Source organism: Poeciliopsis prolifica, unplaced genomic scaffold, assembly GCF_027474105.1.
Source record: "Poeciliopsis prolifica strain line A6 unplaced genomic scaffold, Auburn_PproV2 SCAFFOLD327, whole genome shotgun sequence".
Lineage (NCBI taxonomy): Eukaryota > Metazoa > Chordata > Actinopteri > Cyprinodontiformes > Poeciliidae > Poeciliopsis > Poeciliopsis prolifica.
Window position 1 is genome coordinate 28,311 of NW_026562702.1, and position 14,448 is coordinate 42,758.

Consider the following 14,448-nt stretch of genomic DNA (forward strand, 5'->3'; position numbering starts at 1 on the left):
CAAAAACAGGATGGAAAAAGCCCCCGTTTCCTCTGACTGCTACTAACAGTTACGCTCCGCTAGCAACGTAAGCCGGATGTGACGCATGACCCGGCGTGTTGACTAATCGTCTTCCTCCGCCGTGAAACATGGCGCCGATATTGGCACCGCTAAAATGCGGCTTTCACTTCCAAAACAGAAAATTGGCCTTTCTTATTCGCCAGACCGGCTCGTTTCACGTTTGGAATAAAAGCGGCGCTGAAGAGGGGAGGAATTATAAACGACAGAAGAACACATATGTGGTGAGTGAAACGGGACGTCTGGTCGGAGAGGACACACTCTTTACGCAAGGGCACATATAGAAGTTCCCACAACTAACTTTTAGTGTGACATAAAATACTTCAGCTTGGTTGTCGTTTGTTGGTCCTCTCCTAAAATATTTGCTGACATTCAAAAGTTACTGTTTTCATGGCTTGTTGTTAAAGTTTGAGGTAGCTAACTGCTACCTTAAGTTACTCTTAACCTTTCTTTTGCGTCATTACCCGACAATCTTGCGTCTTTATGAAATGTGGGGATAGAGGTGTGAGCGTCGAGCCTTGCGTCAGGTTATTAGCGTTTTGTATCAGCTGTGTGTGAGCTGACGGTGCAGCATTAAAGTAGTCCCTGTCACGTGTCTCCAGTTCCATCTGACTGGTTAGATAAGACCCTCAGTCCCACCCGTCCACTCGTGTTGTGGCCGATACAACTGTCATTTTATGTCAACAAATTTATGGATTATTTGGCAATGATCAACGAAAGCCCCTGACTCTGCTGCCAGTTTATTCTGATTTTTTTTTAATTCAGAAGGTACTTCTGCACTTGCTCACTGGAAAAGACAACAACCGAAATCAGAGTTTATTTATTGTATGTCATTGGAAACATGTAAGGAGAAACTGGAAAATAAAGCATTAACAGTCAATAAGCCCTCTTTACTACCCGATTGCCTGCATCCGTAAAAACACATCCACTCAGAAACTTCTGAGGTTTGGGTTGTAGATGGATCTGGCATCTAAGGAAAGGTTCTCGTTGCCATAACCTCTGTGAAATAAAACACAGAAATATGATGAAACCACACCACAAAAGTAAAAAAAAAAATGGTAAAAACAAGTTTAAAAAAACTTGCTAAAATGTGAGGCGTAGTTGGGTTGAATTTTGTAACTAATTTCGCAGCAGTATTGGTGTCGTCAATATCGGTATTGCAAATCAGTGTTTAAAGTACAATAATTGTTGTCTAATATATTACAAATAGTATGGGCTAATGCAATATTTAGTCAAGTCAGGTTTATTTGTGTAGCACGTTTCAGTAACAAGCCTTTCTCTCAGCAACAGATGTTCACACTGGTCACAAATGACAGACATTGTCCATAGTACTAAAGGTCACAGAGCGATGGAAGCACACTGAGATAGAAGCAAGAGCAAAGTAGACTTTTATGGCAATTTATATCAGTGCAATATTTACCAATATATTGCATAAATATTGAGCTAGTAAAATATGAGTATAACTAACTAAAAAATAGAAATCAAAGATCTCATAAATAAGTACCAGAAATAACACCAGACTGGCTACCTGACCAGAATGGGGAGGGGTGCATATTATTCCTGATATTCTCGAAAACTACTTGAACCTATTCAGAACATAACTGTACATCTGTGTTTTTGCTTAGATGTATGTATGAAAATACCCCTAAAGCATTTATAGACTCTGCTGTACATTAAAAATATTGCATTATTATTTTGTAGCAGTTGGAATAATTATGGATTTGCATTTGAAAGTACAGCAGCTAAGTCATGTTTATATTATAAATACCTAGGCTTCAATGTAAAACTAAGTCATGTTTTACATTATTGTTGGCTTCAAGGTATTTATAATGTGCAACATAACTTAGCTGCTGTATTTTTAAAATGCAAATCCATAATTATTCCAACTGCTACAAAATAATAAAGCAACATTTTTAATACCTTGAAGCCAAGGTATTTATACTCTAGATAATCACAATATGATTTTTGTATTACTCTACATGTACTTTCTAATTCGTTCCAGTGTTGTCCTAACTTTTTAGTGTTAGGACTTTACTTTCAGATATCAAAGTAAAATCACCAAAAACACCACTTTATGAGAAAAGAAGCATCCTAACTTATACTTAGTTGCAATAAATCATTACATATTGTATTATTAAAGCTGAAATAGTTTAATTAGAAAAAAATTCAATATTTGCTCACTCACTTTTTCAACAATCTGGTGTGTGTATATATAGATATTCAACCATGGAATTATGCACAACAATAGAAACGGGTCACTATGGGTTAGGTTTACTTTAAGATCAATGTGCTTTTCTTAATCCACCCACAAGACATCTTGTGTTAACAGTCAGCTCAGCTTCTGTAGGCGTGTTTGTAGCTCTCATCCTACGTCGACTGCAAGTGTTCTTAAAACAAAATTCTGTTGCAGATATACACTCATAAGTTCTGAAATGTCTTGGGAGCATGCCTTGACATGTTTGAGTCTTCGATTGAACCCATTGTTTTGAGGATTAAAACAGAGGTTTCCATGATGATGGAAACATAGCCAGTGTTTAAAACGCTCACTGAAGATTTCTGAAGGAAGTCTGACTTGAACTCTATCTCTGATAAAACACTAACACTTTGACAAAATAAACAATATGACTATACATATAAATATTCAGAAATATTGCCTCTTCTTAACAATCCCTTTTTCGTTTGTTAGACATTACAATCTTTTGTGGGTTTTTGTCTTCTTTTGTTTCTGCGTGTTTGTTACACTTAAATGTTTCAGAGTGCAAAACTATTTCAATATCAGACAAAGATAACCTGGATAAAATCAAAAAAATTCTGGTAATTTAATTTGTGAAAAGCTATTCAAACTAACCTGTCTCTGAACAAATAATTATTGTCATAAAGTATTTAAGAGACTTTTGCACCACTTGTCTTGACTTTTACAACCTGAATTTTAATTCAGGCTGGAAGTTTAAAGTATAAAATCTATAAGGGAGCAAATCTTTCTGATTCCCGTATTTATTCTGTTTCAGCATGCTTAAATTTTAAAAACGACCCTGTAAACAAAAGTAAGACAGCAGTCATATACGGCATCTCTTGTGTTTCAGCTGAGCTCCTTTCCACACTTACGAACAGCGACATGGAGCACAAACAGATTGGAGAGCAGCCGTCGGATTTTAGAGGGGCTAAAAGTGAGTAGTATTTTCCAAGCTGCTGAAAATAAGTTTTTTTAAGTCAAACCTGAAATTACAAAGTGATTCTATTCATGTTTCTACAGCATTTGCAGGGGATGGACAAGCGGACATGTTGGCATGGACACGCAGGAGGGGGTTTGAGTGCAGACCCAAAAAATGTGGTGAGTGTTGTGCATTGGTCCAATCAGCGACGAAAAGTTTCACACTGCTGTGTTTATTCATAGCAATTAAATAAACAATAATTGGAAGTTGTAAATGAGAAATTAATGTAAAATAAGTGCCCGTGTCAGTGGGTATTTAGGGTATTGATTTGACATTGTCGGAGTTAATTTAACTTTTCACCACTTCAACTTATAGATGATCAATACTAGCAAATGTGATTCCAGTAAACCTGCATCTAAATACCTTGTCATTGTTCATATCTGTGCTTATCAGGTCACTGTCAATTAATCTGATCAGTTATTGTTGTGGCTTTGGAATAAATTAGAATCAAATAGAATATAGATTTTTACATACTGTGATATATTAAGGCTCTTTTAAGTTGCATATAAATCAGTTGTGCTGTCTTTGCAGTGTAACACTTTGCCTGATTGTGTTTGATTAAAGGCAGGTGATGGATACACTTTCTCTGTAATTTGCTCCAAGGAGCTGCCACACAGCAGGGCTGGAACATGTTGCCACCATATTGAGTGGATTAGAGGAATTACCTCGTATTCTGTAGCCTGCTGAGAGTCCCCACGGCAGATGTGTGTGGAAGTGCGGGTAAACAGCCGCGCTGGCACCAACGGATTCTCTACCTCAGCTGGGATGACAGCCCAGGTGTCTCCTGGGAGTTGTAGTGTCAGACAGGATGCCCAAGTCCACCTGGAAACTCTCTGATTGCTGTTGTCAGATCTCTCAGGGGACTCCTGCTGACATTTGATGTTCCGTGTGTCTGCCACAGTGTGGTCTTAAGGTTGCTGCACACTGAATGCAGAATGAGCATTACTCACCAATATTTTCCAGACAGAACGCAGATTAGAAAGTTGAAATTATCCTAAACACGATTTTATTAATGTTTCCTGATTTTTAAAAGACAGGCTGGGAATTATCCAACATTTTGTTTATGTTGTTGATTCGCTGCAGCTGAAAGAAGTGAATTCGACCAAGATTCTGTCTGCAATGGTGGCCTACGTGTGGCCAAAGGACCGACCAGACCTGCGGGCGCGTGTTGCCATTTCGCTTGGCCTTCTCGCTGGAGCTAAAGTAAGTTTATTAAAAGTTTATGCTAGTAAATTTGGTGACAATTTGGTAACATTAGCTCTACCTGCTCTTCCTTACTTGCTGGGTGATAGACCTCTTCTAGCTGTTTTATTTTAGGTGTAAATTGCAGCCACTTGACAGGCTACTTTTCATACTGCAAAACTAATGCTAACTATTCTAATTATTATATTGAGTATTATTAATATTTGTCTTTCTCACTGCTTTCTTTTCCTTAAATTAAAATCACCCTTTGTGAGCATGTGGCACCTCTGTCACTGAAAATATACATAACATGGAGACTTTAAGGAAAATGAAAGTGTCCACCTGATAAAATATGTTATACTCATTCAAATTTTTAATAAAAGTTACATACTGCAGCTACAAGGAGATTTGGCTTGAAAACAGGCATTGCAAAATATAAAAGCTGAATTTTATTTAAGTTGTTTTTGTTATTAAGTAATTTATTGGGTTGTGTTTAATTCATGTTTTTTTAAAGTAAGTTATAAAAGTCCTACATTCAACTTACTGAAATTTGCAGAAACTCCTGGTGCATGTTACTTCATCTGCTTTGTGTGTAGAGTATTCTTTGGAAACAGCAACAACTGCACTGTTTTCTGTTGGCAATTACTGGATGAAAATGGGAATCATTGATTAACAAACAAAAGTTAAAAAAAATGTCAAGCTAAAAATGACTTGTGACTGCAATAAGTCTTTCAAAGTCTTTCAAAATCAGTCTGTGGACTCTTGCAGGAGTGATGGCAATAAAGAAGAGGTTTTCTTGTTAAATAGAGGGGAAATTGTTTTTACAGGCACAGGGTCAGAAGCCACCTGCTTAGAGCACTTTGCATTTAATATGTCATTAAATGCTGATTCCATAAATGAGTAATAATGAAACACAAACTACCTGAGATCAGCTGCTGCGTAGAACATAATATGGTAGAAATTCATTAAGCCTTTCTAGGGGATGAATTGTGCATCTCTTCATTCAAAAAAGGCCATTCCATGTAGTTCCCTCTTGTCATCTTGGCACCTACTGCCCTTGGCCTGGGGCCATAATTGCTTTCTCCTACAAAACAAGTATTTATTTAAAAAATATTTTGGCTTGTAGTGTTGTAAAGTCTCAGATTAATAGCCTCTCTATGCCTTGCTATTGAGTCTTGTGATAATTATATAGATTATGACTAATCACAGTTTTTCCTGACTCTTTTCTTTCGATTGTTATCATCATATCCCTAAATGGCCAAATGTAGCACTGGGGTGAAAAATTTGGATGCATGGCATTTAGTACCAGGAGCAGCCAAATATTCTGTTCAAGCAGTTCTTTTGCAATTGCAGCATTGCATATATTGATATTGCGATCATATTTACAATTTTAAAAATTGTGCACCTCTGATTGTACAATTACAGAATCCCAACCATATCAAGAAGCAAAAGGCCTGAATAATTGCAATAGCATGCGAGAAATCTAAAGATAAATATAGCAGCACAGACTTGTGATTGAGTGGGTAAACTTTATTTTTTAAAAATGTTCTAATAACTCTGCCCTAAAGCATGCAGCACATCATCCAAGGACACCAAACAGTAGTGACTAATCCACGTAGAACAGTATGTGCCTGAACACCACTGGTGACAAACTGTCAGCCACATTTCAATCTTAGTCTCTCCAAAAACCTTATTTCAGTGTGGGCACTGCTGGAAGTGATCAGACATGATGTGGGTCTTTTTGTGTGTTACAGGATGCAAGTTATTTGTGTTTAAAGAAGGATAAACCAGCACAAATTTTCTTAATTAGAAATGGTAACATTTAGACTTACTCTGATTCTGCTCAATAAGTATGGGTGTAATAAACACAGATGACTAAGGAACAAAAATCCCATCAACAAATCATTCAAGGAGGATTGTGAAATCCAAGACATCCTTTCTCTGGAGCATACAGTGAGAAATCTGTTGAATCACTTTAAAGTGCAAACAATTTAATACACCGAGCAATAGCTATCACATTGCAGTGCTGCAAAAATGCCAGTATGAATGTCAAAGATCACAAACCCCTTTTAGTTTCAGAATTTAAAGCTGTTACTAACCAAAAGCTTAAAAAGAATACAGCAAGATTGGTGTTAAAGTACTTCTGTACCATTTCAGACAAACACTTTTTTATTTGCCAGAAGGACATTGCTTTTGTTTCTCTTTGTTGCTGGAAAAAAAACAGACTTACAATAAAAAGCATGGTAATTTGAGTCTGTCATGCTGTGATAAGGTGTTGATTTCCACCAAGCAGAACACAGCAAAGTCCGTGGAATTAACAGTATTTATTTCAATGAAAGACAAATCAAGAATAATAAAGTGGTGAATATGCTACATATCTAGCATTTGTGCATTTCATAATATTCTTAAAGGAAGGGAGAGAAATTTCTACTCCCATTTTATAGCACAATTTAAAGAAATGTTTCCTTCAGTTGTTATAAATATTTTGTTAATGTAAAAAAAAATTACTTAAATGAAATTTGACTTTCCAATTTGATCCCTTGAAATTTGGTCCTTAAGAAGCCCTTATTCTTTCCAACATTGTCTTCATCACAACAGTGCTGCTCCTTTATTCTGTTTACCACTTTATAGAATTGAGAAGTAGTTCATATGATTAGCTCTGCAGACTCGCAGTTCTAACAGGTGTTTGCAAATTACTGCTGCCGCTAGTCTGGTGGAGCAGAGAGGTGAAGGCAGGGAAGCGATGCAACATGAAGCGTAAGTTCTGCTGCAGATGGCAGCTCAACTCTAACATCAAAACTTCTCATAATCAGTTTTTTTGAAGCCCAAGACATACATTTGAGGATCATAACAAATATAAATGTGTATGAAAATCTATTTGTGATGCACTGTGGTTAACTCAGAGGTATTTTCCTAATGCATTTACTGAAAGTAGATATTACAGAACTCTGAATACAGTTAAAATCTGGAAAAGTGTGTACTTTAATTTTAGCATGTTCCAGCTTTAAATATTGTGGAAAAAATAAAACATACAGACTACAGAAATGTGTCTGTTGTCTTTTGGAATGGCTGTAATATCTTGGATCCCAATTTAATACAAATTAATTGCATTGGATTTTTGTTGAATAATAGCTTAATTACATGCTTTATCTTTTTCCTGGTCACAACCTACTTTGAACACCTTTGCAGCAGTATTATTACCTTACAGACTGACTGCAGATCCATTTAAAACAATCAAAAATTGACACTTATTATAACACTAGTTAAATAGTTAACTAGTGCTTTCGACTGTAGAAAACTTTCTGGCCCTGTGTTTCTGCTTAAATTATTTAAAAAAAATGTTTTCTTTCTGTTTTTGCAATCAAAAATCTGAAGCCATTTTCAGGGCATTATTGTTTCATAATTAGTGCTACCTACAAACGATGAGATTTGATTACTCTTAATTGTTAGATGTTCATATTTGTATTCATATGTCCAGAATGTTATCAGATTTTTAGAAAAAATACGTAAGACTGTGTAAACCAGTGAAAATTAAGAATGTGAAAAGGCTGATGATATTTAGGAATATACTTAAAAGTTGTTGCAAAACAGATCACTTGAAGCGCTGGTTAAATTTTAAATATTCCAGTTTAATCAAATCCTCTCCCTGCACCTTTTGCTGAAACATCATGAGCACTTGCGTTAAGTGATTGCACTTGGAGAAGACGCCATGTAAAACTAAAAGCAGCGTGCATTTAAAGCAGTCTTTTAAATAATTAATTGCATGCATCAATCAGTGTGTGATGTGTTTTCTCTTCCTTTGTTGATAGTCTCTAATTCACACCCTGGAAAATAATCACAAATTCAAAGCTCCTAAATAAGTGTGTCCTGCTGCCGCCCAGCACGGCTCCCTCTGGTGTGTACTAAAAGAGTGTGGAGCGAGCGCATACAATCCAATCGACTCCTTCTATTTTCCTGCGTGGTTGGAGTTAACCTCCATTTTACCAATTTGTCTGTTTGAACCGAAACCACCAGCTGTGTGGATGCAATTTTTAAATCAACTGAATAATTACGTGGTTACAGTGCATCTCACCTCTGCGAGCCACATTATCAGTGACATTTTCATTTCAAATGAATGGTTACACACAAGTTGGCCTCGAATGAAGCCCTCTTTGTCTCTGAGCCCGTCTGTGTCTCATGGCGTAAGGTAAAGCTAATTCTCCATCGCCCGGAGCCTTTTTCTGCTACTTGACACAGAATCTCTATTACGGGATGACTTATCGCCAGGTAGAGATTGACACAGTGTCAATTTAATCTCCAGTGGTTGTCGTTAATGGATTAAAAGAGCGCATCCAACCTTATCATGTATTAGTGGCAGAATTGAGGACATGTTTTGGCTCTGTGATAATAGGCTCAGGCTATTTTTGTGTCATGTTCTGTTGTCTTGGTAGCAAAGTGGCAGATATTGTTTTTTTCCTTTGGGGATTAAGAGGACTTCTATTGTCTGAGTGTAATACCCAAGTGTATGAAGCAGGAGCCATGGGGATATGGCTTTTGGCAGGATAAATATGTTTACTTTTCTGGTTTTTCATTGATTTGCACAATTTCTGGAGACTATTTAATGAAGAGCTTGACAGTAAAAGGAGCCTAAAAACCTACTCCTGTGTTCAGGGTTTGAAAGTTCAAAATAAAAATTCTACGCTGTGTGATGCGGTGTTCGTTGTGTGTCCTAATGTGCAGCGGACCGCCCCGACTGACTCACACAGCTGTCCCTGTGCTTTTAATTAGCCCTAATAACCATTTCAATTCCATTAGCAGGAGCCAGCAGCTCCTCTCCAGCACTACTACAGCCAGTCAAAAAGAAAAATAGAGCATGTATACTCAGCGACATAACATAGAATTGTGAGCACTTGGACATATCCCCAAAATGCACTTACATTGTCAGTGTTAGATTTTCTTTGTAAACTCATGTTTCTGGGATGTGAGGTGTGCATTAATAAAAGAGGCATATAGAAACAGAATGTTTAATCAGCATAGGATCATATAAGACGTCAAAGTTTTGGCTTTCAACATGTTTTTTAAAACACATTTTTCAATTAGGTATTTCATTCACTCTAAAACTGCCTCTAAATACAGTTTACAGCGCATCTAAGAAATTCTGAATATCAATACTGAAAAGGAATTTTATTTCAGTAATTTATGTCAAAAGTTAAATCTATTACATAGCTTTATCAAACATAAACTAACTTATTTCAACTTTTTATTTTTGTATTATAGTATTTAATGGTTCTTGGCTCCTCTAAACATCTGGCTTGCAAATACAAGTGAGAGTAAATTAATTTCCAGAAAGCAGCAAAGAGCTAAAAGAAGACGGCAACATTTTTTAATGGCTTTTGCCTCAGTTGGGGGTTCTGTTGAGGTCTGCATGACCCTGAAAGCATGACTGAAGAGCTATTCATTGGATTGCTGAAATAAAAAAATATTAGCTCTGACTTTTCTTTTTTGGCTTCAAGAAACCCTCGGAATAATTTACAAAACACAAGGTTGGTGCAAGTATTTGTGATTATTGAAATTGACTTGGAACAAAGTTGTGGGGATGTCTTTCAGGAGATGATGAAAGACATTACATTTTTCAGTGTACCAAGACAATTTAGACAACTTTGCAAGAACAGTTTAGAAATTCCTGTGCTAGCATTATGCTACACCAGTGCACAAAGTTCATAAAAACATGGATGAGCAAATTTAGGAAGTTCTTCCAATTTGGTGTGGAAGAACTTTATTGACCTACAGATTCATGACTGGTACCTGATTGAACACCCTTGGGATGAATCAGGACAGAAACCAGCCATAGGTCCTTGTCCAACATCACTGTCTGACCTCACAAATGCACCTCTGGAACAATGATCAAAAGTCCCCATAAAGACACTCCATATTGTGGAAAGTATCATGGTAGAGCTGTTATCTCTAGAAAGGTTGGAATGACATCCTGATAAGCCTCATGGACATAGAAAGGAATGGTTGTCAAATTTATTTGTGTATGAGTGAGTATTTTTGGCAACATAGCGTAGCTCAAAGACATTTTGATGTATAGACTTCTCTGGGAAGTGTTTCTGTGACAAAATTGATTGATTTTTAGCTTCATTTTTCAATTCATCATCAAATTATAGCAGATATTATCTCAAAGCACTTCAAGACAGGAGATACAATTCTTACGAAATTGTTTGGGTCCATATTGGGTTCAACTCAATAACTTTACTGAATCCAATTAATTCCAGTACCATGCAATTATGCAGACTTAGATTTAAGTTCAATATAACCCCAGCTGCATTATAAAACAGTCAAAGTGGATTGGTCTTACGATGCCGGGTGGAAGCAAGTTGTCTCTCTAAGAAACATGTTGAACATTTCCCATTTTTTTTCTCACCTCCTGTTTCTCTTCCCTCCCAGTTGACCAACGTGATCGTGCCCTTCATGTTTAAGTATGCGGTGGATGAGCTTAACCAGATGTCGGGACACATGCTGAACCTGAATGACGCGCCAAGCACAGTGGCTACCATGGCAACGGCCATGTTGATTGGCTGTAAGTCCAAGACTCGTATTACGCTGCCAGGTGTTGTGCTCATCCGAGGAGACTGCAGGACTCTGCCGTGTACATGCTGACCTTTCCAGCAGCATTCATATGAATGCTGCTACGCGACCTCTTCTGCATGTTAACTTTATTAGCTATTTTCTGCATTTGACTTTGTGTCTATTTATAACTCCCTCATCCATATTATGGGCTTGAAGGGCTTTCAGATGTAAATAGAAAATTATGCACTTTTAAGAGGAGAAGTTAATAAATCTCTTATGTTCTTTTGATATTTTTTTAGTTTCAGATGTTAAGGTTTTCTAAGCAAGAAAATATGACCCCAACAAACACTATCATTGAGCTCAACTTTGATCACACCCTTTGTACTCTACTTATAACAAAAAATTAATTTCATCGCCATTTTACATCACAGCACATCAGTTTGGGGTGGAAGATAAATTATGTGCGGTACTGATATCTGAGAAGTGTGTGTAAAGCATGGATTTGACTTAATGTCCACATCATTTAGTCTGACCTTTATGCCATTAAAAGTATACATCATGTTTGAACATCAAGAGTGGATAGACTGTCCAGATGGCAAATGTATTAACGGTGTATTGAGTGTTAATGCACCGCTCTTAAAATGGACCAAACATTAAGTCTGAACAGTCCTTTGCGATATTGCACACATTAATATTGCAGTTGTAATTTGATATAATGTGCAGCCAGCACTTGATGCTCCACTACTCATGGCATTATTTCAACAATGACTTTGTTTTTGCTACTTTTAAATTAACACACATATTGGAGGATCTCTGGAGGAGCTGCAGAGATCCTCTTGGCTGCTTGTCTCTGTTCCTGGCTGACAGGAATAGAGTCAAGCCTTGGTAGGTTTGCAGTATCACAGGTTCACCCGATGTAGTAGTTATGTAAATTTGAAAAACTATTTATTGCACTTTATTTTATTTAAGGATATTAGAATAAATATATACAAAGACCACTCTTTTTAAGATTTATTGAAAAAACAAGTGCTTTTTTGTTTATAGTCTGTTCCGTACAAGCTCGACATAATTCTTTGCGATTTGACAGAAATGCGAAAGTTATGAAAACTTCATTAGATGCTGTGTTGCCCATTTAAGAGGAACGTGGAGAACCATCTAAATGAGAGAAACCATTGTTTTTGTTCCTTCTTTTGGACACTCTGGGCTCTGGATTTGAAGCCTGCAGTGACTGGTGTAATTTTGCTGTCAAGGTTGCACAGTGCTCGTCCTACCTTGTCAGATGTGGACACATTGTTCATTAGATGAGCATTCCTATTTAACGCCACATTACAGCCCCGTGAAGACCAACAGGCAGAGAGATTATCACCCTGACTTGGTCTCAACAAACTGCTCATGTGTTCGCACAGTTTAGAGGCAGCACGTATCATTTCAACACAAACTCTTATCAATTTGAGACAGTCATTGTAGCACAGTTATATGCATTTTGCAAGTACAAATAATTACCTTAATTTTTAAGTTGTTCATTTTATTTAACCGAGCTAGTTTAGATTAATTATGTTCAGTATGAAATTAGGCATAAATTAAAACAGTGTAAAGAAGGCTGCCTCCCTTGCATCCGCCCTCATCCTTTAGAGAAAGTGTTGAAATTAATCTGGGTAATTGAAAACTTTCCGTGACATTCTCTTTAAGTCCGCCTCCCTCTTGTAGTCTGATCACACATGACCCGCACACACAACATTTCTGAGCACGCTCAGATACCCTTCCTGTCTCCAGTCTGTTGTGTATTGAGGCTTTACAGAGCATCATAGTATGTAATTACTGGTGGGAGGCTGTTGCTGGAGCACTGCAGTGCTTACAGGCCAGAGATGATTTGAAAGATAGGTCCCTCCACCTCATACTTCCTCTGCCTTTCTGCAGTCAAAAGGTCTGAAAATCTCATCTGCTTCCAAATACAGTAATTTATTTCAGGGTGTTAACGTTTCAAATCACATTTTGTCTTATTTCAGAACCACTATGTCTGCTTTAGATCACAGTCACACACAATTTCAGTGCTGTTTATATATTCCTGCTTTTCACAGCAGGTGTCTTAAAACTCCCCATCTCCTTTGCTTCTCCAGATGGTGTCTCTCGGGCTTGTGCAGCCTTCTTTAACGAGCTGAGGAACACGGTGTTCGGCAAAGTGGCCCAAAGCTCCATCCGACGCATCGCTAAGAACGTCTTTCTGCACCTGCACAACCTGGACCTGGGGTTCCACCTCAGCCGCCAGACGGGGGCGCTGTCAAAGGCAATCGACCGCGGCACGAGGGGTATCTCCTTCGTCCTCAGCGCTCTCGTCTTCAACCTAGGACCCACCGTCTTTGAGATGGCCCTCGTCAGTGGTATTTTGGTGAGTGTTGGGATTTGACACAATGTCTACAGAGTTTACCTTTGCTTGGGATTTTTTTTTCCATGTGCATATAACTGAATTTTTGTTTTTGTGAGTATGATGAGTGATTAAATACAAAAATGTGTTTTCTTAACACTTCATTTTATGTTTATCAAAAAAAAGCTACTGTTTTAAGAACAAAAAATATTTACCATTGTCAGAGACAGCATGACTAAAGTTATCTCTAGCTGTATGTACGAAGAGGATTTAGTTAACCAAATATTACTGCTCACCGCCAATCAGCTGGCTGAAACAGAGCCACAGAATGTTTCCTGAGATTCATTGGAAATAGGCCTCAGAAGCATTTTTAGACTAATTCATGTTGATTACTTTGTAAAACATAGCATAATATGTTGAATTATTATTTTTTTGGAGTCTGTAGCCTACTTTAGGTAAGTAAGGTTTATATACGCATTACTCTTATTTTTATTAATTCTTCAGGATTAACTATAATTGGTCAGCGGAGACATTCATTAAAATGATCATTTGAGAAGTGAATTTTGTATTTCTTTATAAGGTTTGTCTGAATTTAAATGCCTGAAGGTCTTAATTACTAAACTTTTTTTTAATTATTTTATTTTATTTCAATTTTTTTTTAAACATTGAGTGATTCCAGGATTGGTCACTGAGCATGGTGTGGTTTTTGGAGATTTTATTCCAAACATGTTGAATTACTGCACATAAAGATGGCCTGTCTTGCTCTTCTCTTCCACAGTATTACAAGTGTGGCGGACAGTTTGCAGCAGTGGCCTTGGGCACCTTGTCAGCGTATACTATTTTCACAATTCTTGTTACTCAGTGGAGGTAGGAAGATTTCTGTGACTTTTCTGTCTGTCTGTAGGTCAGGATTGTTATTCCCTGACAAGCTCTGTAAATACCCCAGTGGCTCCATGCGCTACCAGTAAAAAAAAAAGTCACCCACTGGCTGAAGCGTACTAATGAAAGCTCTCAGGTCACCATGCATGTGTCTCGACACACAGGACTCGTTTCCGCATTGAGATGAACAAAGCAGACAATGAAGCA

General features: G+C 37.4%; 1 protein-coding gene across 1 annotated transcript; it reads left to right on the forward strand.

Annotated features, from left to right (window-relative positions):
• Positions 1–28: 28 nt before the first annotated feature.
• LOC129357871 (iron-sulfur clusters transporter ABCB7, mitochondrial-like) lies at positions 29–14,448 on the forward strand (the record flags this gene model as incomplete). Its single annotated transcript, XM_055026830.1, is given in 8 exon segments — positions 29–281; positions 3,141–3,224; positions 3,311–3,388; positions 4,353–4,472; positions 10,878–11,010; positions 13,118–13,386; positions 14,141–14,229; positions 14,406–14,448. Coding segments are annotated over 8 exon segments (969 nt in total), but the record flags the coding sequence as incomplete, so codon positions are not given.